Consider the following 27089-nt stretch of genomic DNA (forward strand, 5'->3'; position numbering starts at 1 on the left):
TGTTCCTGGTAAGAATACGTACAAAGACACATTAAAATAATTTTTCAACAATGTCACTATTTGTAGGAATGACAAATCAGAAAAAAATTGGGATAGTTACTAGACAGTGCACAAATGCTGTTTTTCTTCCTTTAGGGTATGGTTGGAGGCATTTTGGGTTTTGTTTGTTTTTTACCACCTATGAAGCTGTATCTAACACTAATTGTTTTGGTCAATTACACACATAAAAGCACAAAGGATTCCTTTCTATTTTGGCAATGGGATGCTTTTGCTCCCTTGTTTCAGTGACTGTAAGAGAATATGTTGAGATAGTGTTTCCACTAGTTGGGTTCCTGAGTGTGATCAGAGTCCCTCTCAATCTATATTGATAGGGGGAAAAATCACATTGGAGGTAAGATGGCTTGGTAGATAAAGGTACCTGACTCCAAGACTGACAACATGGGTGGAATCCCTTGAAACCAAAGATTAACCGATTCCCACATATGTTCCCTGACTTCCACACACATATACCATGGCATACATATAACACCACTCCCTCCAAATAAAAGAAATAAAACTGTAAAATTCTTACAATTACCACATTGGCTTAAATCATTAATATTTTGGGGTTTTATTTCTTGTAAGATGACCTAGCTACTCCAGCTGATATATATGTATACTAATAGTTTTAAAAAAAATCAATAAACTGTGGTTTATTCACAGTAATAAAAATGAAGAGCTGCACTTAGTAATATGGATGAATTACGGTATGGCGTGGGTGCACAAAACTAGACACATGGAAAGACTATTTAGATATGGAAGCTTAAGTGGTAAGATTATGTAGAAGACCAAGGAAACAACAGAGTCAAGGTAGTGAGAATTTTATGGATCAAGGGAAAAAAGTTGCTTGGGTTTGAGAAGTGAGGGTGGGGTGGGGAGCCTTAGGTGTTAACAGAGTTCTGCTGCTTAGTCTGGGTGGTTTTCAGAGTTAAATATTGTTTTGTGTATTTTTCTTTATTGGTGCATTGTTTCCTTCAATTAAAAGGACTCTAGTGCCTCAAAAAACAGCAATGTACATCTCACTGCAGTGAAGCCTAATCCAGGTGACTCTAGTTTTGGTGATGCTCAAGATTTAGGCACCTCTGCTTAAATGCATCAAGTTGGGCAATGTGGAAATAACACAAGGGAACTGTTTGTTATATCCAAGACCAGAAGCAGCAGTTTCATTATTAACCAGTTGTCTATATTATCTGTTGACACACAACTCTATGGGGATATAGGGTATATAGTACAGTTGACTTCCGAGAAAGAAAATGAGTGTGAAGAACACTGTTAATTCTCTACTATAACACATACCCAAACCACCATGTAGTGTGCCAAAGATATTTATGAGGCTAGGGACACACATAAATGAAATATGAGAAGAATATAGGGAGCTGGTTCAGAACCATACGGACTGGCACTTCTCAACAGCACAAGGAAAGAAGTGTCACTGCTGCCTAGCCTTCATTCCACTTTTTGGCAGGATAAATGTGCATGGTTTTCCCATGGGTTCCTTGAAATATAACCAGCCCTGAGGATATGTTGGGACCTTTTCTGGGAAGGCTTCTTGCTAGGTAAGAAGCACTTTAGCACTAGGTGGCAGTAGATACACTGTGTTCTAGTTTGCTGCCTGTTGCTCTGGTAAAACACTGACAAAATATACTCTAACTAGGGGAGGAAAGGGCATATTACATCATACAGGTTAGAGTCCATCATTAAGGAAAGCCAGGGTAGGAGCATGAGGCAGGAACTGAAGTAGAGGCTGTAATGCGGCTTATCCAGTTTGCTTTCCCTGTTTTATTCAATTATCTTTATTACACAGCCCAGGCCCGTTGCCTATGAGTGGCAATGCCCCCACAGACATGCCTACAGGCCCATGTGATGGAGGCGTTTTCTCAGCTGAGATGTTCTCCCAGGTGACTTTAGTTTCTGTCTATCTGACAAAAACTAACCAGCATATACCATCAGGCTTAAGAGCTATGAATTTGAGGGGCAGTTGGCTTATATATCATAGGAATCAACCAAAGTCAGCTAATGCACATGTCACCACGGGAAGCTCCAGGACTTCAACATTACCCACAAGAGCCAACATTCAAATGTTTGTCTTGGTCGAATATATCAATGATGCAATAATTGGGTAAGTTTAATTTTCTCCAATATACCTTTCTCCATTCCAATCCCCAAACAAACAGAAGAGGTAAAGAATGATCATATTCCCTGATCACTGAACTGAAAAGTTTTGATGCTACTGATAAGTTACTGATGTGCTAGAGAGAGATGGCTCAGCAGTTAAGAGTACTACTAACTGCTCTCCCAGAGGTCCTGAGTTCAATTCCCAGCAACCACATGGTGGCTCACAACCATCTGTAATGGTATCCGATACCCTCTTCTGGTGTGTCTGAAGACAGCTACAGTGTACTCATATAAATACAAATAAATCTTAAAAAAAAAAAAAAAAAGTTACTGAAATGTGAGAAGTAACGGAAAATGTATTTAAAGGGGTAATTTTCTAGATTGGATCCAGTCATCATGGAAAACATAACATGTTTGTACCAGAGTACTAACAAGAGAACAGATCCTTGAAGTGAAACCAAAAAGAAAGAAAATGCTGCAGCAATTGGAGGGACTTCCAAGAAACCTAATAAGCAAAGTGTCCTCTTAGTTAAGCCTGCATCTTGTGACTCAGAGAATCAAGACACCGGGAGAATCACAAAATCACAAAGCTCTTACTCCTAACACTCTTGAGCTCCTGAACCAAAAGCCAAGTCACCAACCTTCAGGTCCCTTGTTATATTAGGAAAAAAATAAAATGTTTAAAACAGTAGGATCTTCTTTCAGTCATAATTGATAAAATGTTTCTTTTTCTGATTGTGAGCATTCTTCATTTAAAAGTAGGATCACGGGTTGGAAAGAGCTCTGAGTTAAGCATGAGTATACTTGTCTTGCAGAGGGTCCACGTTCAGTTTTCCACACCCTTATCAGCCAGCTCACAACTGCCTCTAACTCCAACTCCAGCCACTGCACTCACAGGTGTAACAGGCCCCAGACATGTAATTTAAAATGAAATCTTTAGAGTAGGACGATTAGAACGCATAGAGTGGCATCTGCTAAGATGCTGAAGCACCCTTAAAGGAAACAGGGTTTGTGCTAAGGCGGTAAGACATATCCAGGGTGGGCAATGCTAACTGCTATAACTTGCTCACATTCATTAGAAGGGTTTTAATGTTTTAATTCTGTTTCAGTGTCCAATTTTCTCCTAAAATAGCCAAACTTCTTGTTCATGACTTCATCACCTTCAAAACCTGTCCTTCGGGCTTCAAAACCTGTCCAGAGGCTGATCTACCTCTCACTTTCTTTGTCTGGTATGATTGTCACCCAGACAATCTATTAGTTACATGGCCTGCCTAATGCTCAGGGCTGAAAAATACAGTTTAGCTGTAAGTTCAGAAAGAGGGCACTGGGAGAATTTCTACCCCAGGAACAAATACTGTACAACAATGGAGAGGCATGTTTAGAAGTAGAGAGCTTGGAGTGCACTATGAATGAATAGCAAGCTCAGGCCGGAGTATTGAGAAGAGTGAGGTAAGCTGCAGTTGGCCAGCAGAACAATCAGTGGGTAAGATCACACAGGGCCTGGGAAGGAGTCTGTCTTTTGTTCTCAAGCAATGAGAATCCACTGAAAGATTTTATGCAAAGAGGTGACATAATCTGACTTACATTTCATAAAGATCACTTGGCAGTAAGGAAAATGAATTCCTTGGGAAGCAAAGACAATTAGAAACCCATAGCAATCACTGTGGTAGCCAAAAGTCCTAGAACCAGGTGGCTAGTTAGAGAACTCACCTGGGAAGGAGAAGGACCTGGAAATGAAAGGCTCTAATTGCTACTCTGTGAAAAGCTGCAGAGGGCTTTGTGTAATGAAGTAACTGGTGAATGCTTGAAGCTGAGCTGCCTCTGCCAAGATCACACTGTTTCTTTTGGAACTGTGTTCTCTCTTAGGACTGTGTTACAGGAACAAAATCAGGAGTACATGAATAATTGCAGAAGCAAGAACACTCTGCTCGGAGAGCTCTGAAGGGATAATGAACATGCACCAGATCAGGATTGATACCCATACCCAACTTCACTCTTGTCTCCTACAGCTCTCAAGGAGTAGGGTTATTCTTTCTCTGCTGTCGAGAAAGGTTGCAGCAAGCCTGTAAGGATATATGTATTTTTACTTTGTTTTATGAGTTTTGCCTGCATGTATGTCTGCGAATCCAGAAGCCAAAGAGGGCATGGGTACCCCAAGGACTAGATGGTTATGAGCCACCCTGTGGGTGCTGGGAATTGAACCTGGGTCCTTTGTAAGAGCAGCCATTGCTCCCAATCACAGAACCATCTGTTCAGGCCCACTGTGATGTTCTTAGTTAAGTACAGTTCTGTGATCAGCTCAAGGCACAAATAATCTCAATAAGAATGTCTAATTCAGCCGGGCAGTGGTGGCACACGCCTTTAATCCCAGCACTTGGGAGGCAGAGGCAGGCGGATTTTTGAGTTCGAGGCCAGCCTGGTCTACAGAGTGAGTTCCAGGACAGCCAGAGCTACATAGAGAAACCCTGTCTCGAAAACAAACAAACAAACAAAAAAAAACAAAAAAACAAAAAAACAAAAAAAAAAAAAAAAAAAAAAAAAAAAAGAATGCACAAGTGCTAACAAGAAGAGACAAGGAAATATAAGTCTGGTTTGATAATTTTGTGACCAAACAGGCCTGGTGGACATTCGAAAGGGAAACCCCGTTAGTCTCTGATGGATACTACACTATTCTGGGTGGTCTCCTGAAACTGCTCCATCAGCCCAAATGGTTTACTCCTTGCTGCTTGCTATGAAGTCTCTTTAAAATGGCCCCACAGGACAGGACCCAAGCCTACCCTATACTTAGCACAAGACACACAGAAGACACTCAGGTGCTGTTGTCCCACATTTTGGAAACATAAGCCAGTGCCACACCATCCAAACAGCCAGTGATCTTTTCCTTGCCCTGTATTTTTCCAGGGCAGGAGTAGGACTCTAGGCTCATCATTCTTCAGCGGTAGGAATCAAAGTAATATGTGAATGTCCCGTGCTTCCCAAATGGTCCCAGTAGACCTTAGCACTGTGATCAGAAACCTGACACTCTCCCCTTTCCTACAAACAGGGGCTAGGTTCTAATAGACCAGTAGTAAGGGGAAATAACAAGTTTCTGACGCAACACTGAACTATGCTCCACTCTCTCATGCATTATTAACACTTCTATGGTATTTCCTCAGTTCAGGGTCTAACTATACACTCCTTGGCTGGCCTGGAACTATATAGTCCAGGCTGGCCTCAGACTCACAGAGCTCTACCTGCCTCTACCTCCAGTGCTGGGATTAGAAGTGTGCCCCACCACACACAGCCATCATTCACTCTCTTCTAATCTCAAAGTAATCTTCATTTTCCTCTCCTTAAAAATCCCAATCCTCTCCCCACTTACTTTTACTTTCAATGAATAAAGTTTTGTTTCCTCTTTCAAGGAGAAAACCCAAAGCCATCAGAAAAAATTCCTAGGATCCTACTCAGATCTAGAGAACCAGAAAATGCAGGAAGGTTTGGAATGCAGCATTTTAATGACCCTTGTAGATGATTGAAGTTCCCTAAAGTTTAAAAGCCACTGTCTTTCAGTTAACCCCTCCCATTAACCCTTAATGCTCTTCTCCCACCTTCAACCTGTACTGGCCATACTAGCCTCCAGTCCTTTAAGCTGGGTATGCTGTGTATGCATATGCACGTGTAGGTGTAGACGCCATAGGAGGATATCAAGTTCCCTGCTCTATCATTCTACCTTATTATTTGGAGACAGGTTCTTACTGGATCTGGGACTCACCACTGTTCAGGAAAGTTGGCTGGCCTACAAACCCAGTCAGTATTCTGTTTCTGTATGTCACTATTCCAACCTTCCTCAGCTTTGGATCTGCACTTTTATATGGGTGCTAAGGCTCTGAACTCAGGTTTTCACGCTTGCATAGTAGTACTCTTAGCCACTGAGTTATCTCCTCAAACCCCAAATTCAACATTCAGAGTGGCCACACCAGCATGTCCCGTTCATTTACTGAAGCTTCTTTTTCTCTCAAACACCCTCTACATCCCAGCAAGTCTATCTTGAGACTCTCCTGCTGGCATCCTCTTTCCAGCACTAGCTCACAGCACCCAAGCCCAGACCTGGCTTTTGCAACACTCCTATTATATCAATTTTAGTTAACTGTGACTCCTTTATACCCCTCACGTCCCCCCTTCCCCCCCACACACACACGTAAAAAGGCAACAAACTCTGGAAATAGAAAAATAAATCCGGCTTGAGAAGTCTGTAGTGAAACGTACAAACCACCCACAACATAGTACTTGTATGCTAAGACACAGTTTGCAGACAGTATGTTGGGAATATAGATGCTTTTGGGGAGGGGTTTTATGACTCTGTTAAGCTACTTGGGAAGATGAGTAAACTTTGGTAGCAAAATGCATGTTCAGCAGCAATACACATGCAAAGGTACCATACGGTGTCGACTAAGGTTGGCCTCATAGTCCAGCCTCCAAACATGCCTTCTGGCATTTTTCAAAACCTTTATTCCTTTAGGCCTAAAGACATGTAACTGGTTCGGAATCCTGAGACCTATTTGCTCCTGGAGGGAACTCCCAGGTCTTATTCTTAGGAATTCATAAGCAAGCCTATAGACCTGGATTCAAGGCAGATACCTCCTGGATGAGCTCAGCATGGCAGCCTAGCTCACCTTCCCTCAGCACTACTTTAAGAACCTGTAGTTCCCCTAGGACATGAAAGGTATGTTCCATGGCCTGACTCTGCCAATGAGCAGCCTAATCAGGTTTTGCTACTGAACAGAGATCCAGTTTCTTTATTACCCACTTCCAAGGAAAGCGTCAAAGGCACTAAGTCTCTAAATAGCAAATAAGCCTGTTAAATAAATATCAAACTCTCCCAATCTTCTTAGGTCACATCGGAATTACTTACTCGTCAATCTCTAAGCCTGCTTAGGGTGCTCGTTAGAGAACAGTGAGATCAACAGCACACAACAGCCACAGCTTGTTTATTCAGCGTCTCCCACTAGTCCCAGCTCTAGCTTTCCTCAGCGAACCCACACAACACACTGTAAGACAAGGAGTTTACACTTTTCAAATGAGAAATGGAATATTCAGAAAGTAAATGATTTCTTAAACTGAATATGGTGGCTCATGCCTGTGATCCCAATAATCAAGAGGCTGAGGTAGGAGGACTGCCATTTGTTTTGTTTGAGGTCAGCCTGGACTAGTGTGAGATGCTGTCTCAAAACAACAACAACAACAACAACAACAACAACAACAAAAAAAAAAAAAAAAAAAAAAAAAAAAAAAACACAGAAAAAAATTACATGATTCCCAGATCTAAGAAACAAAGAAATTAAATAACTCCCAGCCCCAAGTCTGCAGTCTTGAAGCTGAAGGAGCAGAAACTATGGATGAGCAGAGGTGGACAATACAGGTCAGAAGACAAGACAGCAGAGAGCCCACATGCCTTTTGAGAGATGAAGACAAACCAAACCCAGAGATCTATCAGTTCTCAGCTGACTAGTTTCCACGATACCTGAAGTGGCCCACAATTATCAAACACTCTATGCCCTCACAATAAACACCTCATTCTTGGGCCTGCCCAAGTAATTTCATGCTCTCTGTAGCCAAGAAAGCTCCATTAGAGTAGAGCTGAGCTGGAGGCTTTACCCATGTTCTTGGTACAGAAGGAGGGTGTGATGTATCAGATTCTGGCTCATAGCCTGGGTAGGTACAGTCTTCAGAGTTCTGAGATTAGAGTCTGAGCTCTCCCCTTTCAGTGGGTGTCCACTGGTCACCTGCGCTTGTAGAGACAAGGCTGAAGTTTAAGGCCTGAGAGTTGGGCTTTGGGTCCTACTCGAGGTGGTCCAGTTTTTTCAAAGTCAAACAAGAAGAAGTGGCTGTTGGTCAGGTCCTAGGAGCAGAGAATAGCAATGAGTTACAAATCTCCACTCCAACCTCATGTCTCAGTGTTTCCCCGGCTCAGAGAGCATCTCCTGCTCAGAGAGCATCTCCAGCTCAGAGAGCATCTCCTGCTCAGAGAGCATCTCCTGGCTCCTCCCAGGGCTTTGTCCTGAAAAAGCAAAATGCCAGTCTGTTTTACAGCCTCCTTCCTGAACACCATTTTCCGAAAAAGGTTAAGAACAAGGGCAGACTTCTTGGGGACCCCCTCACCTTGTAGATAACCTTAAAGCCGAGTTTGGTCACAGCCCCCAAAAAGGTCCGAATATCTTCAAAGCGGCTGCTGACTTCAGCTACTTTGAGAAGACCCCTGGGAAAAGGAGGAAGTCATGTGTAAAGGTGTAGACACGTGTATGCACATCAAAATCATCTGTGTTCTAGGGACTCACCCTGGTTTTAGCACTCGATTTGCCTCCTCAAGGAAGTCCCTGATGTTAGTTCCCATCAGTGAAAGGCAAAACACGGCCACATCCACAGATTCATCCTCTAGGGGCACCTGATGAGGAGGAATGTTAAATGGAGCACAGAGTGGTGGAAGAGGAAATTCAACACCAAATACTTGAACTGGATAATCAGATGGGAAGACCAGGAAGAACGGTTAGGCTATATACAGAGTGGCTTACCTGGGCCATGTCACATACAGTGACCCTGGGGTCCAGAGAAGCCAAATCAAAACAGTGCACAGGGTTCCGGACACTTGAAGCTAGGCGACAATCTCCACAGCCAAAGTCAGCTACCACTAAGGATGCAGGCCTGGGAGTGGAAGGGAGGGTCGGGTCACTTACTGGTCTGGTCAAAGTCTTGATCACCAACACCACCCCTCTCCTAGTCCATAGCACCCCCCACCCCCATTACTTCTGGCGGAGATCTTTGGCAATACGGTCCACTGGGTGCAGTGGCCACTTCTTTACTTGTCTCTGAAAGCCACGGTGATACAGGAGAAAAGCCTCAGGGTCTTCCTGGAATAGGCGTTGGGCAGCACTGCTGGGCCCTGAGTACAACTGCTCATTAAGGTAGCGAAATCGGGCCCCATCCAGGCGCTGCGTCATGCGTGCTCGCAGGGCTCCAGCTCTAGTCTCCTGACTGTCTGACTTTGGAGCAGGAGGCACCTCAGTCTCCTCTACGGAAGCCTTGGGAGGAACCTGATCTGGTGTCTGAAGTGGTCGAAATTTGTTCTTGTGTCTCCGCTTATTTTTCTGCCTGTTCCGCCACTGCTTGCGGCTCAGGGTGTGTGAGGAGTTAGGTGATGTAGACTCAGGGCTTGGCTTGGGTACGTCAACTGTAGTAGTACTCATCCTCGAATTGTCAACTGCAGAGGAGGAGACAAGAAGGCATTTAAGGCTTGGTTCTCTAAATTCCAAGGCGTAGCAAGTCATCCTGGCTACCCTCTTGTCCTTAAGACAAAGTCTGCAGCCTGGATAAAAGTGCCTCTTACCATCCAGGCCATGGTGTGTGTGTGTGTATTGCAAAAGAAAGGGAAACCTTTGTCTATGCAGTAAGGTCACAGGCCCCCGCCCCCATACTCACATATACTGGTACCTGTTTGGTCAACACTGTCCAGGGGCTGGGTTAGGTGTGAAGAGGAGTATTCCTGGCATTTCCTCTTTCCTTTTTCTTCTCCAGCAGAGATCCCACCAAGAGGAGGAGCTCGTCTGTGGCATTCTCCTCCTACTTCTTTCCCCTCAGAGTCACTGATGGATGGCACCTGTTTTTGACATTTCCCTTTTCTTTTCTTCACTACTTCCTTTGAGACACTGGCAAGTGAGGGCCTTTGGAGGTGTCTCTTCTTCCTTCCTACCTCTTCCTCCTCCTCAGAGTCACTGCCAGGTAGGCTGGGGGATTGGTGGGAGAGAGATGCTGCTTCCAGGGCCCGTAATGTGGCCAAGAGATGGCGGCGCTTGCGGCCCTGAAGGCAACCAAGGGGGGGGGGGGGAGAAGAGAGAGAGAGAGAGAGAGAGAGAGAGAGAGAGAGAGAGAGAGAATGAGAATATGGATGAGAGAGAGAGAGAGAATATGGATGAGAGAGAGAATGAGAATATGGATGAGGCCTGGAGGTTAAGAAAGGAGAGATGCACTTCAGCTACTGGTGGTTCTTTCCATCCAAAGTTAATGCATTTGTTGTGAAGTTGGCCAAGCCCAGAACTTTCGGGCTGCAATCCCAACCTCTGGGAAGCTGGAGGGCAGAAAATGTTCCCATCCTACTTCTCTAAATGTGTAAAGGATTGTCCGTTGATTTCCTTAGAGGAATGTGTTAAGCACACAAACAAACAACAGGACCAAAGCAAGATGGTACCCATCTTTGCCTCCCACCAATAGCATTCTAGGAGCAGCAGAGGTTTGTTTGTTTTTTGTTTTGAAACAGGAAAGACAGCATCGAACATGTCCATTAAAGATGTTCCTAACTGCAGTGGAGAGAACAGCCTATTAAAGAAGAAACTGCACACTGACAAGCAGAAATGAACTACAGAAATGAACAGATCCAGGGCTGACTGAAGGTCAGGAACCCCCTAAGGGGATACAGAAATCCTCACATCTGATGAGGCTCAAAGGAAAAGGCCTGTTTTATGGGAAGCAGATTTGGGGTTCACATCCCGCTGCTGGTCCTCAGCCAGACCCTTACCTTAGAGGTTCTGGGTTCCTTGAACCTCCTTTGAATAGTGATTCTGATAACCTTACCTGTCACCTGCCTTTGTTTAATATACTTTCTACACTGCAACTAAAAACCTTTTCAAGGCTATGGATTCAGCTCAGTAATAAATGCTTGTCAACCATGCTGAAGCCCTGGAATCGATCCAAGCATATAAAGTGATGCCAGGCAAGAGAAAACTTGGAGAAACCACTCCACTAAAACAACTCCACTGATTTCCACCCTTAGTGTACAAAAAAACTTATTTAACTTTTCAAGCTCTGCGCTCCACACTCCGAATCCCGCATTCCTATTTGGACTATCCGGATCTTCAGATCATGACTAACTCCCTTACCACCCCGATCCACGATAGCATTTTAGGCTCTCCCTCTACCCAACACGGCTCCGGGAGGGTCAGTTTCGCCTCCTTAAAATAGCCCAGTGCAGGGCCCCTCACCTTGACTGGTGGGGCAGTCGCCGGCCGAACCTGTGCTGTAGCGGGCCCCAGGCCCACGATGGCTGGGGCCGCCTCGACCCATTCAGGCTCTTCGAACATACCGGTGGCCCGCAGGGCCGGAGGAGCCCACGTGCAGCGCGCGTCAAGGAACCCTACGGCTGGAGTCAGCCCAAGCCCGGCCGGAAGCCACTGAGTGAAACTTCGTGGTAGCTAGAGCGGCCGACGCGGAGCGGAGCACCAACGAGTGTAGCCGCTGGAGAGCTAGAGAGGCAGTAGGAGGTCGGAAGGGAGGGACCGCGGACGCGCTGGCCGGAGAGGGCCGGGGCGGGCCGGGGCGGGGCCGGGCGGCGGGCGCGGCCGGACGGGAGTTCCCCCGAGAAGGCGCCTGCGGCCCGAGTCCCGGTGAGTGCGGGTAACTCCGCGCCCTGCCCCACGCTGGTCTTGCAAACCCGTCTCTGCGATCTCTGCAGCAGTTCTGAACCGGGGCTGCCCGGCAAGGATCCCTGTCCCCTCCCCCGGGTGTTTGCTGCTTGGACCCCTCCCCTCCCCCCAAGCCGTGCTCGAGAGCCGGGACTCGGAGCCGGCATACGCCAACTCAGGAAACTAGCAGAGTCTACCCTACACCTCCAGACCATCCGGCTCCTCGAGCCCAGGGTCGTCCGCTGCCCGAATCCCTTCACAGACAACCACTGTCCCTCTCGCGACGCTCCCCATCCCTGCACTGACACCTCTGTCCTGAGGGAACAGAGATAGAGTCATTGTCTTGTCTCTGTTCTCCCGCAGTCCCCTGAGGCTTCCCCAGTCCCGGGGTCTCTGTGTCGGGACGCTGCTATGGACGACATTTTCACTCAGTGCCGGGAGGGCAACGCGGTGGCTGTGCGCTTGTGGCTGGACAACACAGAGAACGACCTCAATCAGGGGTGAGCTGAAGCGTTGGCGAGTGAGAGGACGCCTAAAACTCCGCTCTCCGCTACTTGGGGTGCTCTCTTCGGGCGGGGGCAGCTGACTTTGCTATCCAGTGTAACGAGTAGTAGTAAGCAAAGCCTGTTGATGGAGGGGGCTCTACACAGAGGAAGCTGTCTGAGGGTTTTGTTTGTTTGTTTGTTTTCTTTTTAACTGACTTTCACAATCGGGAAATTTGCAGCCTCTATGAACTTATGTCAAAGGCAGACCAGAATGTCAGGAAATTGCCTGGAATTACTTGTGGTTGGAGGATGAGTTTCTGTGCCCTAGAGCTTTGGGGAGAAGTGGGAAAGGACATTAGAGGTCTAAAGTTCTGAAGCTGTGTAGTGATGAGACTACCCATTTGTCAGGCGTCACCCTGGATGCAATTGCCTTAAAGTAATGTTTTGGATACAAGAATTGAGACAGGGTTAGGGGTGAGAGCCCTAAAGTCATAGGGATGTAGTAATTGAGTTGGTATGGGAAGTGAAGGGGGTTGTCAAAGATGACCTGGGGTTTAGGAGGTTTGGGTACTTGGATACTTGGCAGATGTTCCATTATGGACTGACTTCAGTTTTGGTGACACTACAGTGACCTGAAAATACTTGGCAGGTTGTTGATCATGCAGATTTGAAGTTCTGGAGAGGTCTGATTGGGAGACCAAAATACCACAAATTAGTATTTAAATGGTATTTGAAGATTCTATAATGTGGAAAATAGTACCTCAGAAGAGTAGAAAATAAAGGCAGAGGTTGAGAAGCCTGGCTGACTGACAGGGAACAACCATCTGAAGGAGAAATAAAAAATGGATTAAGATAAGAGAGTGAATGCTATAATGAAAGAAGAATGATTAATTGCAGGCTACTGAGAAGTTACAGAACATGAATGGGCATTTTTAAAGTCTTCATTTAACTTTCATTTAAGATGTATTTGATCTTTTTGAATGCTATTACAGAAAAGTACCAGGAAACTGCATTGCACTGGGTTCCTTCAAATAAGGAACACCACTTGTGGTCAGTGCTCGAGTCTTTGAATCAGACATAATCTACACCCTAGAGATGGCAGGCTTCTGTCAGGGAGAAAAGTGAACACTTTCTAAACTGTTGGCTGATAGATGAAAGCAAGAGATGCAGTGTTGGAAGAGTCTGGTGGGTGGCTGTGGTTTGCTTTTGGAGACAGGGTGTCATGTAGTTCAGAATGGCCTCTCGCTCTCCATCCTACTGCCTCAGCCTCCTGAATGCTGGGATTTCCATTTGTTGCTACTGTATCTGACTATAAGAGTGTATTTTTTTTTCTAGGTTGGAAAGGTTCATCTGTCATTCTAGGCCAGGTTTTACCAGCTTCCATTAGGCTGTATGTTATTTCTCTTGTTATATTCGAAGTTATTTGTTTCATTTTTTTCATATAACTTGTGTGCTCTGGCAAACACTAAGCTGTCCTGTTTTGTTGGTAAGAAAATAGAAGTTTAGGCTGTTGTCCAGTGGGAGTGGCATCTTGGAAGACTCCTTGCTGTCAAAAGGTGAAGGGTATCATTAGGGAAACCAGAAAGCTATGGTGGCTTGAGGGGACAGAGTGTGGGTGCTGGAGGTGGCTAACTCCCTGAAGGCTTTCTTGAGATAGAAATCCAGGCCCTGAGATGACAGTGGGAAAAACATTTACATTTGTCCTCAAGCTTGGGCTTACTCTGAGGCCACAGACTTCTGCAAGTTGTTCTGTCAGAACATGTGAAATCTGGGAGGTGAGACTGATATGATAGCAAGGGATATACCCACATCCTGGGAAAGTTTTTGCTGAGTTTAACAGATGAGGGCAAACTAGAGGAACAGTAATTTAAAGCTACATACCTCCTTCAGCTGTTGGGGGATTCTGGGTGACCAAGCCAAGATCAGCTCAAGGCCCCTCCTCCAGTCCCCTCACAGGAAGTGACCACAGCACTAAAGCATCTGGAGTCTGCAGGCTTAGACCACAGACCGCCCCTGTTCCGCCCCTCAGATCTGCATCCCAAGGCTGGAGGGAATTTCCTTTTATGGCTCCAGGCTGTCAGTTTGACCCAGCCCATCCAGTTGTTTTGTTTGTACACTTCTCTTTATAAAATATATGTCCTCAGGGGATGAAAATACAAATCAGATATAGTTTTTATTCAAAAGCTCCATTTACAGTTTTCTTTGTGAAGTTTGGGTTGGTAAGTAGGAACTGGTTTGTGTGGTTATCTGCCTCATCAGTAATCAAAAGCATGTTTGTCATTGTACCCCTCCAAAACATTTTAATTCCATTCCATTTTTAGATGTTAGTTTCAATAACATAGCCAAAAGTAAGCTTGTTTCCTCTCCTAAGTTACAGCCTGTCTTCTCCAGTATGCTTTCTCCCCTATTAGCCTTCATAGAACATCAGCTTTCAGCCCATCCTCAAGCATATAGGTCCAACAGGCAAGACAGCTCACATTAACAGGTTCTTACAATCCAGCCAGTGTAACTCTACAGTAAGGAGATGCATAAAAAGCAACGCAAACAAGGGATAATAGGTGTTACTAAAGATGTATGACTGGCGATAAAGCCTAGTAATATAGCACGTGTCTAAGTATATGAGGTCCTGGGTATGGTTCCTAGCACTGTCAAACAGGAAGACAAAGAGGTAGGGAAGCCAGAGGACCCAGGAAGAGTACTATCACCTAATGGAATAGAACTGCCAGGGAAGTTGTGGTTAAAGGGATAAACCTTACAGTTGCTGGGACATCTAGGTGACTGGGTGTGAAGCTCAAGGGAAAATCTGAACTGAACTTCAGGAATTGGCAACATGAGTAGGAGCTAAGTCCTAAGGAGTCAAGCCTTCCTAGTGACTATAGAATCTCTTTTCCACAATGAGTCAAAGATTTTGTCCTTCCCAACTCCAGCTTAGTGTCTATGCCCTTCTCTCAAAGGGATGATCATGGCTTCTCCCCCTTGCACTGGGCCTGCCGAGAAGGCCGCTCTGCGGTGGTTGAAATGCTGATCATGCGGGGAGCACGGATCAATGTGATGAATCGTGGGGATGATACCCCCCTGCATCTGGCAGCTAGTCATGGACATCGGGACATTGTACAGAAGGTACATGCAAACCCTTCAACACCACATCTCACATACACACTATGAAGCCAGTAACAGGCACTGTCATGTGAAGAATGTGTGGTATTCTTCCTTTCTTCGTGCCTAGACACAAGTATTTCACAGGGACTGACTGACTGCCTTTTTCTTTTCTTGGCCATGGGGCACAGCTGTTGCAATACAAGGCTGACATCAATGCAGTGAATGAGCATGGCAATGTGCCCCTTCACTATGCGTGTTTCTGGGGCCAAGACCAGGTGGCAGAGGTAAGTACTCAGACCCCTAGTCCTATGAGTGGGAAGCAAACTGAGCATGGAACCATCAATCCATTCCATCAGTCCTACTGTGTGACATTTACAGAATTGTGTACTGCATCTGTGCATTCATGCTTGTTTGTGACTGGCCCCCTGAACAATTTTCTTTTCAGGACCTGGTGGCTAACGGGGCTCTTGTGAGCATCTGTAACAAGTATGGAGAGATGCCTGTGGACAAAGCCAAGGCACCCCTTAGAGAGCTTCTCCGAGGTTCATTATCTACCCTAGCTTATCTCGTCCCACCCTGCATTTCCTCCCTTCATAGCACAGTTAAGGCTAAGAGCATTCTTCTTCTCTAGAACGGGCAGAGAAGATGGGCCAGAATCTTAACCGTATTCCATACAAGGACACATTCTGGAAGGGGACCACTCGCACAAGGCCCCGTGAGTCACTACTGTGGGGGGGGGGGAGGGGCTGTAACACAAGATTCCTGGGCTATTGGGGTCATGTTGAGGTGAAGTTGGGTACCTGAACTGCTCGTATTCTCAGGAAATGGGACCCTGAACAAACACTCCGGTATTGACTTCAAACAGCTCAACTTTTTGGCGAAGCTCAACGAGAATCATTCTGGAGAGGTGATTCTCCACCCTTTTTATTTTCTCCCTTCCTAACACCCACAAACTGCCCACTCTGTATCCCTAATTAAGGTTTTCTTCAAGTTAGTAGAAAAGAAATGGTATAGCCTGAGCTAATGCTTTCCAACCTCTGTCCTTCAGCTATGGAAAGGCCGCTGGCAGGGCAATGACATTGTTGTGAAGGTGCTGAAGGTTAGAGACTGGAGTACAAGGAAAAGCAGGGACTTCAATGAGGAATGTCCCCGGCTCAGGTGGGTCACCTCAATGTTTCCAAGGAACCCCAAATAGTACTGAAAAGTGAAACTCTGTTGGGCCTCACCACTCTTTTCCTCTCCCAGGATTTTCTCACATCCAAACGTGCTTCCAGTGCTAGGTGCTTGCCAGGCTCCCCCAGCTCCCCACCCAACCCTCATCACACACTGGATGCCATATGGATCTCTCTACAATGTTCTACATGAAGGCACCAGTAAGGATGTTGGTCTTGTTGGGGAGGGACTGGAATAGGGGCTGGAAACTCTAATGATTCTTGCTTCCTATTAGATTTCGTTGTGGACCAGAGCCAAGCTGTGAAGTTTGCTTTGGACATGGCAAGAGGCATGGCTTTTCTTCACACACTAGAGCCTCTCATACCTCGGCATGCACTCAATAGCCGCAGTGTAATGGTGAGATCACAGTTCACTTCCGGTCCCCAAAGCCCTTTTGCTGGCCTAGAATAGGACCCACCTTTTTGAATTTAAATTTTCTTCCTCAGATCGATGAAGACATGACTGCCCGAATCAGCATGGCTGATGTTAAGTTTTCTTTCCAGTGCCCTGGGCGCATGTATGCGCCTGCCTGGGTGGCCCCTGAAGGTAGGTAAAGGCATCATTTGGGAAATTGAGAAGAACCAGCTCAGTAACAGTAAGAGGCACAGACTAGACAGGCTAGGCAGCTGGAGTAGTAAGCCTTATCCCTTCTAGCCCTGCAAAAGAAGCCGGAAGACACAAACAGACGCTCAGCTGACATGTGGAGTTTTGCAGTGCTTCTGTGGGAACTGGTGACACGAGAGGTGCCCTTTGCTGACCTCTCTAATATGGAGATTGGAATGAAGGTGAGCACAAAAACTGTGGATACCTGTATGGGGTGGTGGTGCTGATAGTCACTATGGTAAGCTCTCCCTGCAGTTTACACAGATAAATAGTAATCTTACCACTCAAGGGTCAAAGGCTTTTGCCCATGTTAAACTCAAATTCTGAAGCTCACTTTGTTCCTTATAATTTGCAGGTGGCACTGGAAGGCCTTCGGCCTACCATCCCTCCAGGCATTTCCCCCCATGTGTGTAAGCTCATGAAGATTTGCATGAATGAAGACCCTGCAAAGCGACCCAAGTTTGACATGATTGTGCCTATCTTGGAGAAGATGCAGGACAAGTAGGACTTGAAGGTCCTGGTCCAAACTTCAGCAGTGTCAAAATATGGCTCAGGAGTGCACTTCCCCAAAGGCCTCTGGTTGCCTCCCCTGTCTCTAATCATGGTACTACCCCAGTTATGGGGCTTGTTCTCTGCTCCCATCCCTACCACTGTAGCCCCAAAAGGGGCTGGGCTCAGAGCTTTGTCACTTGCCACAGGATGTCTCCCAACATGGGAGGGATCAGCCCCGCCTGTCACAATAAAGTTTATTATGAAAACAGGCTCGTGTGGGCACAGAGGGAATACATCTGGGTTGGGTGGCTCAGGTGAAGTAGTGCGGCTTCTTCACGTTGATGCCATACTCGCTGAGGGCAGGGGTCAAGTCCTCCATGGTTAGGGTGTACTTGCGATCCTGGGAGAAAGAAGGAAGACCACCAGCTGAGCACAAGTCCAGATCCCAGTCCCTTGTGGGTGAACCTGAGTAGGCCCAATACCTCCCCTAGGATGCTGCTTCCCCAAAGGGCTTTCAGGATAAGTCAGGCCTGTACTGCTGTGGAAGGTGAGCCTCTCACACCTTGCTCTTGCTCCGGGAGCTGCCAGAGGCTGTACCCTTCATTTTGCAGTGCTGTAGGGCATCATTGGCAATATCTGAGATGAATTTCTGGGCAGCTAGTGAGATGAGCCGAATTCTAGAGAGGAAGGGGGTGGTGGTAATGAGAATATTTTAGCAAACTCCATCCAGCACTCAACAGTCTAACCTGCTCTTGAGTTTACTCACATGCGTGGGTCTGAAGCTTCAAAGCCAGCACGGTTCAGGTAGTAACCAGTCACTGCATCCGGAATCTGAAAAATAAATCAAATAGCCGTCAGTATTAGCTCTGCCTACGGAAGCGCTGGGTGGGGAGGAGAAAGAGAGATTAGCTTCGTAGCATTGAAAGCTTGAAAGCACGAAGGTGTGGTTGAAAGGCTTGACAGCGAGGCAAGTGGCCTTGTTCAGGTGGGAAGCCCACCGTAGGCGTGTAATCCTCCAACTGCATCAAGAAGTCCACCAGAGGTGTGCTGGACACTACGGGCTTCACTTCTCCGTTGGCCGCGCTCGGAAGGGCGTAAACCCCGTTAGACATTGCCCCCTCAGGGGGAGCCGCGCCGCCCGCTGCCACCGAAGCTGAAGGAGAATCAACAACACAGGTGAGAGGCGCAGGGTTCCGCTGCCGCGGCACCTAGTCCGGGATTCCCTCCTCCCTCCCCCGGCCCGGCGCTCACCTGGCCCGCGCCGCTCTGCCGGCTCCCCTGCCCGTGCTGCCACGGGGCCCGTGCCCGCAGTGGCGACTCCAGCCCCGGGGCCCCCTGCTGTCCCCGCGGGGCTGGCTTTGCTCTCCGCGGTCGTGCTAGTGGGCAGCGCAGCGGGAGCCGACACCGGGGGCGCCGGACCCGCGACCGAGGCGGCACAGGCCGGCGCCGCCTCGGGGTCCGCGCCGGAGCCGCTGCAGCTCATGGGGCCGGTGGGAAAGGCGGCGAACAGAGCCGCTTCCGCTTCCGCTCGCTCAGGCGCACGTTGCGTGACGTTACAGCTCCCGCCCACCATTCTAGGCTGCCGCGGGCGACCTTAGGTTGGCTGTTGGCGGATTAGGTGTAGTCTGCAAGGCCGAGGCGAGCTGAGTAAGATGTGGCTCCACCTCCGCCCGGTTGGGGCCGCAGAGCATCCAGGACTGCACACTTCATCTGGGTTCACAGACCTGGCTTGGGGACTCTCCATCAGACACTTCATTACCAGTCTCCCGACAGTCTTCATTCTTAAAAGACCCTTTCACGGTCTTTTAAGGGTTGCAGTGGATTTGGTGTGTGTCCCGCCCACCCACAACGGCCCTAGGAGTGTACTGCTGTAAATGTAGAGATGGATGTGTCATTCTGAAGAAATAACATGCCAAAGTCATATGTGAAGCACATTTGCAATTCAACATTTATTTAATTTCTACTTGCCAACTACTGGGCTGGGACCCAGGAATGCAAAGTTAAGAATCAGATTCTAGTTCACTAGCAGCAACCATCTGGAAAAGGAAGGCGAACAAACTGACGATTTCAATACTGTATGGTTGTTTCCCAGCTACATGTAGGTGCAATGCAAGGAACAAAAGGGAACTAACATTAGCTGCTTAATTCCAAGTGTCAGACATTAGCAATGTTTATTTCCCGATTCTGAAGGCAGGTTCAATGTCCCTGACTTTTACCCAGTAATCTTTGAAAGGTTTGCACAAATATACTGCTTGATTTGGAAGATGACTTACCCATGGTCAAGGATGTTGAGGGGCTTTAGAAGCCTCTCCTCTACCCAAGTGCTTCCTGCAGGTTAGAGGAAAAAGAACATGGGTTCAAAGGTAATGCAGTATTTTGTGCACATGTGTGTATTTTTGAGACATGGTCTCACTATGTAGGCCTGGTTTGCCAGGAACTCTTTATATAGATCAGGATGGCCTCAAACTCATAGAGGCTTGCCTGCCTCTGCCTCCTGAGTGCTGGGATTAAAGGTGAGCAGCACCACACTAGTTGATAAAGATATACTTGAAGCTGGGCAGTGGTGCTGCACGCCTTTAATCCCAGCACTTGGGAGGCAGAGGCAGGTGGATTTCTGAGGTCAAGGCCAGCCTCATATACAGAGTGAGTCACAGAACAGCCAGGGCTATACTGAGAAACCCTGCCTCAAAGAAAAATAAAAAAGATATACTTAATACTTGAGAGGTAGTCAATAAAACTTAAGTTAGTAAGGAGGTAAAAAAATAGTTAAAAGTTACAGATTTCTGGCTTGTTTGAAAGAGGCATTATATCATAGACTAAGAGACAAAATAGTTTAGGTCTGGGATGGGGAGATGAAGTAATGAGGTATCTCACATTTGAAGTATCAATCACTGTGGGTATAGATGTCAGTGATTTGTCAAGGGATGAAAATAAAATAAGAGCAAAAACCTAAGAATGGAACAATGAACACCAGCATCCCCAGAGTTAGCAGAAAGGAGGCCAATTAGTGAGGTCACTGAGGAAAAGGGAGAAATGGGAAACTGAGGGAAAGAGCAAACACCCAGGTTCACAGAAGCTAGATGTTTGTGAATGTCTGACAGTTGAAATTAAAACCTGAAAGTTGCTTTAGTGTAGCTGAAAAGGGGAAAATAAAATGTAAATTTAAAAACAATTTACCAAAAAAAAAAAAATCACTGAAGCAAAAATTTAAAGCAAAATTTGTAATGACCTATTTATTTTGTTGAGGAATTTTGCCAATGAGAACATATTTAAAACATTTTAAGTTTTCATCTTTCCTTAGAATAGTTATATAGATTGCTGCCAACCTGTTCTTAAACAAGAAAGCCCATAAAACAAATTTGAAAAGTGTGTAACTGGATAAAACATCAGGGAGACCATTGTACTTTGGTGCCAGAGGAAGAAACACTAAACAATTAGCCAAAGGTCTCATTTCAGTGAACAGAAAAGCAAACTCGAAGAGAAACAGGGCATATGGTCAGTGCAGAGATAGCAAGCTTTGGATGGGCCTGCTAGTGTCAGTAATGGAAGACTGAACCTTCTCACCCTGCTTTCACATCTCAAGCTAGAAAGAGGAAGAGATGGGGTTGGGGTGAGACAAAATATGCTGGTTATAGCATCTTGTTGAGGATCTCAAAGTAGAAGTTTGGAGACCTGAGTTTGATGGCACACAGTAGGACTGGAAGTCGAGTAATGCTCACAGCATCTGAGGGTTAGGGAGAAGCTATCTGCAGCAGAAAACAAGAGTTCAGCAGGGCTTCCATCGAGGAATAACAAGAAACTGAGCCTTCCCTTTTAGTTCAAGAAACAGTTCTGTTTTCTCGTCAGGGCAGGGAAGAGTCAAGGGTGGAGTAGGGTCTTCAGTAGGGCTGGGAAGTTGGGAGTTCCCCAACCTGTCACAGGATCCCAGCCAGGACCAGAACAGAAACCCTGACCTTCCACTTCTTCATTCAGACAGGACTCATGGCAGCCGTGGGTTACCTGGGAGGAAATGATGGCATCAGATCTGGGCCTGCTGGTACCAGTACTCCTAGACTGCACCTTATTTATACTCGTATCACAGAGGCAATCACATATAGCAGAGGTGCCCACGTTCACGGCAGCCTTTCTCACATCCCATGACAACATCCACTCTGTTTCCTCCAATACTCACATCAAAGAGTCCTGCCCCATGCTGCTGATAGAGCCTGGGATTGAGAAAGCCAAGAGGGGGGCGGCCACTGAGGATTCTGTGCTCATTTATCAAGGATAAAATTCCCCCAAACACTGGAGTAGAGGCCTGCAAGATGAAGAGGCAAGAATAGGCCAGCGTTTTAGAGGGATCAGACTTCTGAGGGATGATCAAAGATCAGAAGTCTCGAAAGAATCAGCGGTTCTGGGTTCACGATTTTGTAGGTGGAGGAGTAAGGGTAGTTCCTGAGTAGAGGATTTACTGCAAAGCTGATTCTCACCGAGGTTCCAGATACCCACGGAACGGGGACCATGTTGCTGACCACCCAGTAGCCATCAGAAAGCGCGGCAACGTCTGGGTAGGCACGGCCACTAGCATTGAAGTAACTAGATGGCGGTAGATGAGAGCTGGATTTCAAGAACTGGGCTACTGCTTCCTCCTGAAGGACATTTCTGAGTGTGAGTATTGGCCAGCAGCCTGCTCAGCAAGCCGCTGGACTGAAGACAGTCCCCTCTCCCACCCCCACCCTCAACCTCCATATATCCACATGAATATCCACAAACCTGGTAGGAAGGCTGTGGGAAAACATTGCTGAAGCCTCCACCACTGATATAGTCAACTACTTCATTTGTGATGAGGAAGGGATTCCTGAAGGAGGTTCCTCCTACTGTAGTGACATAGGGGCTAAGGAGAAGACAGTATTCAGATAGTGGGTGTACTGACTGGTTGGTTTTGTGTGTCAGCTTGACACAAGCTAGAGTCATCAGAGACGACGGAGGCTCAGTTGAGAAAATGCCTCCATGAGATCCAGCTGTAGGATATTTTCTTAATTACTGATCAGTGAGGAGGGCCCAGCCCATTGTGGATGGTAACATCCCTGGGGTAGTGGTCCTGGGTTCTATAAGAAGGCAGACTGAGCAAGCTATGGGAAGCAAGCCAGTAATAAGCACTCTCCATGGGCATCAGCTTCTGTTTCCAGGTTCCTGCCCTGCTTGAGTTTCTGTCCTGACTTCCTCCAATCACCGATTGTGATCTAGAAGTGTAAGCCAAATAAACCCTTTCCTCCCCAACTTACTTTTTGTGTCAAGGTGTTTCGTCGCAGCAATAAAACCCCAACTAAGACAATGGGTGACTTCCAAGATGTGTGGAGGTGGGTGGGAATGGTCTGGGTCTTACTGGAAAAGGGTAAGTAAGATTATGGAAGCCTGTATACGGAGTTTACTGATAGATTGGAAGCCTTCAAGACATAGTTGGAGATAATTATGTATACTTTCCTACATGAAAAACAAACAACAAACCTAGCAACTAAGGAAAAGAAACACCGTATTCTGCTCTCGAAGCCTGGGATATACAGGAAGAAAAGGGAGCACAGCAAACACAACAGGTAACGCTGAAGGCTGAGCCATAGCAGCTGCTGGTGGCATCAGAGTCACAAGTGAAAGAGGGAGGTACTTACCTAGAAGCAGGGAAACTAGGACGGAACTTGTGTCTTCCAGAGATAGACCAACACCCAGCTCCAGAGTCACCTGGGAAAGACATATTAAGTATTCAGATTAGTTGGGAAGAGCTTGAGGTGTAGGCTTATATCTACCAGAGAAGAAATGTATATGCCACCTCTGAGTTCTCAGGTCATGCCAGAGCATCCTGTTAAGGCTCTGAGCTCCTATTAAGAGTCAGAAACCACACTGAAGGGTCAGTTGGGGTAAAGCCTGCCACTTGGGTAGGTGGGGAGTCTTAAATTTATGGTACAAGGTTACCTGAAGCAAAAAGGAGGGTGAGGCCCCGAGCAGCAGCCTTCATAAACTCAGTGTTGACTCTCTGGATATAGACACTGCTGAGGGAGTCTTCATCATCTCCATAACTCACAGTATGTACATGTGGCAAAGATGATTCATTGCTAAGAAGCAGGAGCCATTGTAAGAAGGGCTCCTGTGCCTCATGGCGGCCTGAATTGTTTTAAAAGAAGGGATACGAGTGGCCATTGGATAGTTGCTAGACTCGCCCTTCAGCCCATGGCATCCCCTTGATGAAATGAAGCAGAGATCAACAGTCTACTCCAACCCATTTTCCCATCCCCCAACTAATTCTCTTAGCAATACCAGGGCTACTGTAGACCCAAGTGGAGATATTGGCACCAGCACTCATCAGGTATTCCACATCTAGACTGGCCTCAATCCCAGCTCGGCCTCGCCCCTGCTTTCCAACCACTTTTGCTACCGAGGCCTGGTGTGCAAAACTGCCACCAAACAGGCGCATGAACTCAGTCAGATCCGAGTTATGGAAGTACTGTTCCAGGAACTGTGGAAACATTCAAATCGGGAATTGTGGATTAGAAAGTGAGGCCCAGGGTAGTGAGGCACTAAAGATATCTTGAGGAGGTTGTGATGATTCAGGGCTTTTTGCATGGCTCACCTGGGCACAGGCCTGGCTATTGTTGGTGGTGCCAGAGCCCACATCTTGGGCTGTCAGGTTGTATCGCTGACGGAGCACAGACGGAGTCACTCCCAGGTGCAGGCCAACAGTTTCTACCCCTTGTGGTTCTGGACGTTGTCTTAGAGATGATGAAGGGGGGAAACGGTGCAGCCCCCCCACTGTGGAAAGGGGTCAGGCTTAAGGAGGTCTTACCAACACTACCACCCACTTCACTACTGGAAAGACTCCAAGCCTATAGATCTGCCTCCCACAACCTCCACCAATCCCATTGGGTTTACCAAAATCCACATGAGGGGCCAAGGCCTGGGGAAGCTGGTAGGGATGTGGGGACCTTATAACATGGGTCTTTGCAGGTCCCCCTACATAGCGATGAAACTCAGCCCCGGGGAGCAGCAGCTCAGCCTGCCTGGAAGTAAGAAAACAGAAACCACGGGAGGGAGTAGAAGAGTTGGCCTGAGCTCCACTTACTTAGCAGCCAGTCATCATCTCCTTACACATTAGCTATACCCACAGGCTCTCAGCAAGCTTTAAACTCCCCCACTTGGGTTCTTTCCTTGGATTCTATGGGGCAATCATTACTTCTCACCGGACACTCAGCCAGCAAGTCAGAAAGTCCTGGGTGGTCACTGACTGGCAGTTTCGGGCTCCAGCTGCTAAGAGCCACTTTTGGACAGTGCGGAGGGTCAGTGGTGATGGTTGGACCAGCTCAGCTACATCCTGGAGGCTTAGGTACTTTCCTGCATGGATTCAGAAGAGGATCTTGTCTTCATCTGAGGCCTTTCTGGGTTGTCTGCTTGGACCTCAATCAGAAGACATCAAAACTTCCCAAGGAGGACTGTGTAGGGGCTAGGCATATTGGGAATTAAAGGGAAGAAAAGGCTGAAAGGACATGAAATGCCATGGCCAGGAAATATGCACAGCGTGTATTGCCATGGTCACAAAAAATTCAAGGAGGTTAACAAACTTTCAATGTCCCATTTTAAGTTTATCTTCAAAAAGATTTTCCCAAACTTTTGAAGCCAATTATACAGAACCTTCTAATTTAGCTCAGCTCTTCATACTTGTTGATTTTAAACAACGTAACGGTGAGTCATTCTTTCCTGCATGTGAGGAGCTTCTTGGGTGATCTGAGCATGTCTCCCCCTCCCCCCTCCATTCTTCACACACACAAACACACCCTTGCCTCTCCATACAGGACTTTTAAGCCTGGGAAGGATTCAATCCAGCCTGACCATCATAGAGAATGCTCTAGAATATCGTGGGGAGTGGGGTAAAGGAGAGGAAACTTCAAACCAGTCAGAGTGCCTGCCGGGCAGTAGTCCAGGAAAGAGAATAAACAACTGGGTGGGTAGCAAGAGGGATGGCCAGAGTGGATTAATCCAAAGACAATTTAGGACTTGAACTAGCAACAGAGGAAGCTGTGGGAATAGCTTTGATATCAGGGGAACGACCATGATTTGATGATCACGAACACACACTAAGTGCTAGTTCTCCATTTGCTAGCTGGTCAGAAGTCAACATTTCAATCTAGATCTGATTATAAATCATGTGCTCTTACACACAGCTACCCCACCCCCACCATCTTACTGGCACTTGAACCTAGGATTTTGTATATGGTTGGTGAGCACCCTATCAACGAGCTAGCTAAGGTTCTTAAAAAAAAAAAAAATTAAAAAAAAAATTTTTGACAATCTTGCTACATGGCCCAGGCAGGCCTTGGATTCAAAAACTTCCTGTCTTAACCCAAGTAGCTAGGATTATTACCTCGTGCTACTAGGCCTAGATTTGCTCTTAGTTTTAAGACTGAAGAACTCAGGTGGAAATTTTGGGGTGTGTGTGTGTATAAACGTGGCGGTTACTGTCATTTGTCTGTCATACCCGAAACATGGCCCTAGCCATGTTTCTAGCCAGTGCCTGCCTGGTCCTGCCTCCCACTTCCTGCCCCGACTTCTGATAGGCACCATATCGAGGAGAGCTAGGATCCGACACAGCCTGCACCAGCTCCGAGAGTTTTTCCAGGTTCTGCTGTTTCAGCGCAAAAGTGAGACTCAGCTCTTCCTCGGGATCCACTCGGCCCAGGGACACCCAGCCTGGAGGCAGCCTACGGGGTCAGGGACATGATTTGGTTAGGCCACAGATGGGAAATCCAGATCGTGGAAAGTTTGGGATTAAGCACTGAGCCTTCGGGTAGAATCCTAGATGCAGATAAGGATCATAGGAGGTAAATGACCAGAGAGTAAGCCGACGGGGTGGCGAATAAGGCTACAGAGTGGGTATGGGTACTAGAAGCAGTTGTGAGGATGAGGAAAGCTAGGATCAAGCATCTGCAGACAGGTATGGAGAAGGCACTTGTAGTACTAAGTCAACTCACATCCACCGCTGGTTCGGCTCAGGGCTGTAAGTGCATTTGCCGGCGATGATGAGAGCAAGGAGCCCTAGGAGGCTGCAGGGATAGCAGGTGGGTTTCATCAGGAGCCGACCCCGCACTGTATTCCCTCTACGACATGTAATCCCTCTACTGTAATCCCCTCCCCACCTCAATTTCTCACCCGGCTTGGAGTCCCATTTTGGCTTTCAGGCTGATCTGTAGTCATGTGATAAATCACATGAGCAGGGTCTGGCACCTCCCCCATCTCCCTGCCTAGTAACTAGTGACGTTGCTGACTCCTCCCTCCCAAATGAGCCGTTCTGAAAGCAGGGGCTGCTATTAGAATTCTATGCTGTGTTGAGCATCTAAGCCCAGGGCTCCTCCTCACCTGCTGCCCAAGTCTGTCTGTCTCTCCAGGAATCACAAAGGAGCAGGCCTAAAGCCCCGTAGGAATGGGCTGCTCCTGGCTCTACAATATTAGAAAAACAAGCTCTCAGAGCCTAGGTTTCTTCACTTAAAATTCAATGCCTGTTACATAAAAGCAATGTGCCTCATACTTGGGAGTAAAAATGGACATTGCAATAAAGTAAGCAAATGGAGCCAAGACTGACCTGGCAAAGACTCAA

The 27089-nt window shown here is 47.0% G+C and overlaps 4 protein-coding genes across 6 annotated transcripts; 1 reads left to right on the forward strand and 3 right to left on the reverse strand.

Annotated features, from left to right (window-relative positions):
- Positions 1 to 37: 37 nt before the first annotated feature.
- Rrp8 (ribosomal RNA processing 8) lies at positions 38 to 11382 on the reverse strand. The gene is made up of 7 exons (XM_034501271.2): positions 11163 to 11382; positions 9619 to 9985; positions 8935 to 9388; positions 8703 to 8832; positions 8469 to 8575; positions 8293 to 8389; positions 38 to 8032 (listed from the first exon to the last, which is right to left on the reverse strand). The coding sequence occupies exons 1-7, from the start codon at positions 11259 to 11261 to the stop codon at positions 7913 to 7915; spliced, it is 1374 nt and encodes a 457-aa protein (XP_034357162.1). The 5' UTR covers positions 11262 to 11382; the 3' UTR covers positions 38 to 7912.
- A 58-nt stretch (positions 11383 to 11440) lies between these two features.
- On the forward strand, positions 11441 to 17742 carry Ilk (integrin linked kinase). Its single transcript, XM_034501278.2, has 13 exons — positions 11441 to 11564; positions 11946 to 12082; positions 15022 to 15187; positions 15355 to 15450; positions 15612 to 15708; positions 15798 to 15881; positions 15988 to 16073; positions 16215 to 16324; positions 16412 to 16539; positions 16614 to 16735; positions 16825 to 16924; positions 17033 to 17163; positions 17337 to 17742. Exons 2-13 carry the CDS (start codon positions 11994 to 11996, stop codon positions 17484 to 17486), a joined length of 1359 nt encoding a protein of 452 aa, XP_034357169.1. The 5' UTR covers positions 11441 to 11564; positions 11946 to 11993; the 3' UTR covers positions 17487 to 17742.
- On the reverse strand, positions 17711 to 18997 carry Taf10 (TATA-box binding protein associated factor 10). The gene is made up of 5 exons (XM_034501294.2): positions 18725 to 18997; positions 18472 to 18626; positions 18240 to 18304; positions 18036 to 18150; positions 17711 to 17873 (listed from the first exon to the last, which is right to left on the reverse strand). Exons 1-5 carry the CDS (start codon positions 18954 to 18956, stop codon positions 17784 to 17786), a joined length of 657 nt encoding a protein of 218 aa, XP_034357185.1. The 5' UTR covers positions 18957 to 18997; the 3' UTR covers positions 17711 to 17783.
- Positions 18998 to 19398: 401 nt separating this feature from the next.
- Positions 19399 to 26721, reverse strand: Tpp1 (tripeptidyl peptidase 1). 3 transcript variants are annotated; one of them, XR_013112446.1, is made up of 14 exons: positions 26645 to 26721; positions 26467 to 26538; positions 26057 to 26196; positions 24682 to 24832; positions 24374 to 24501; positions 24075 to 24253; positions 23762 to 23960; positions 23420 to 23608; positions 23119 to 23188; positions 22226 to 22346; positions 21943 to 22101; positions 21645 to 21770; positions 19747 to 21472; positions 19399 to 19509 (listed from the first exon to the last, which is right to left on the reverse strand). XR_013112446.1 is itself a non-coding variant. In XM_034504938.2 (13 exons), the coding sequence occupies exons 1-13, from the start codon at positions 26659 to 26661 to the stop codon at positions 21332 to 21334; spliced, it is 1692 nt and encodes a 563-aa protein (XP_034360829.1). In that variant the 5' UTR covers positions 26662 to 26721; the 3' UTR covers positions 19399 to 21331. The 3 variants fall into 3 exon arrangements, 1 of the variants encoding a protein (XP_034360829.1); XR_013112445.1 differs by having other exon boundaries at positions 19399 to 19565; XM_034504938.2 differs by having other exon boundaries at positions 19399 to 21472.
- Positions 26722 to 27089: the final 368 nt, after the last annotated feature.

This window comes from Arvicanthis niloticus, chromosome 1 (assembly GCF_011762505.2).
Source record: "Arvicanthis niloticus isolate mArvNil1 chromosome 1, mArvNil1.pat.X, whole genome shotgun sequence".
NCBI lineage: Eukaryota > Metazoa > Chordata > Mammalia > Rodentia > Muridae > Arvicanthis > Arvicanthis niloticus.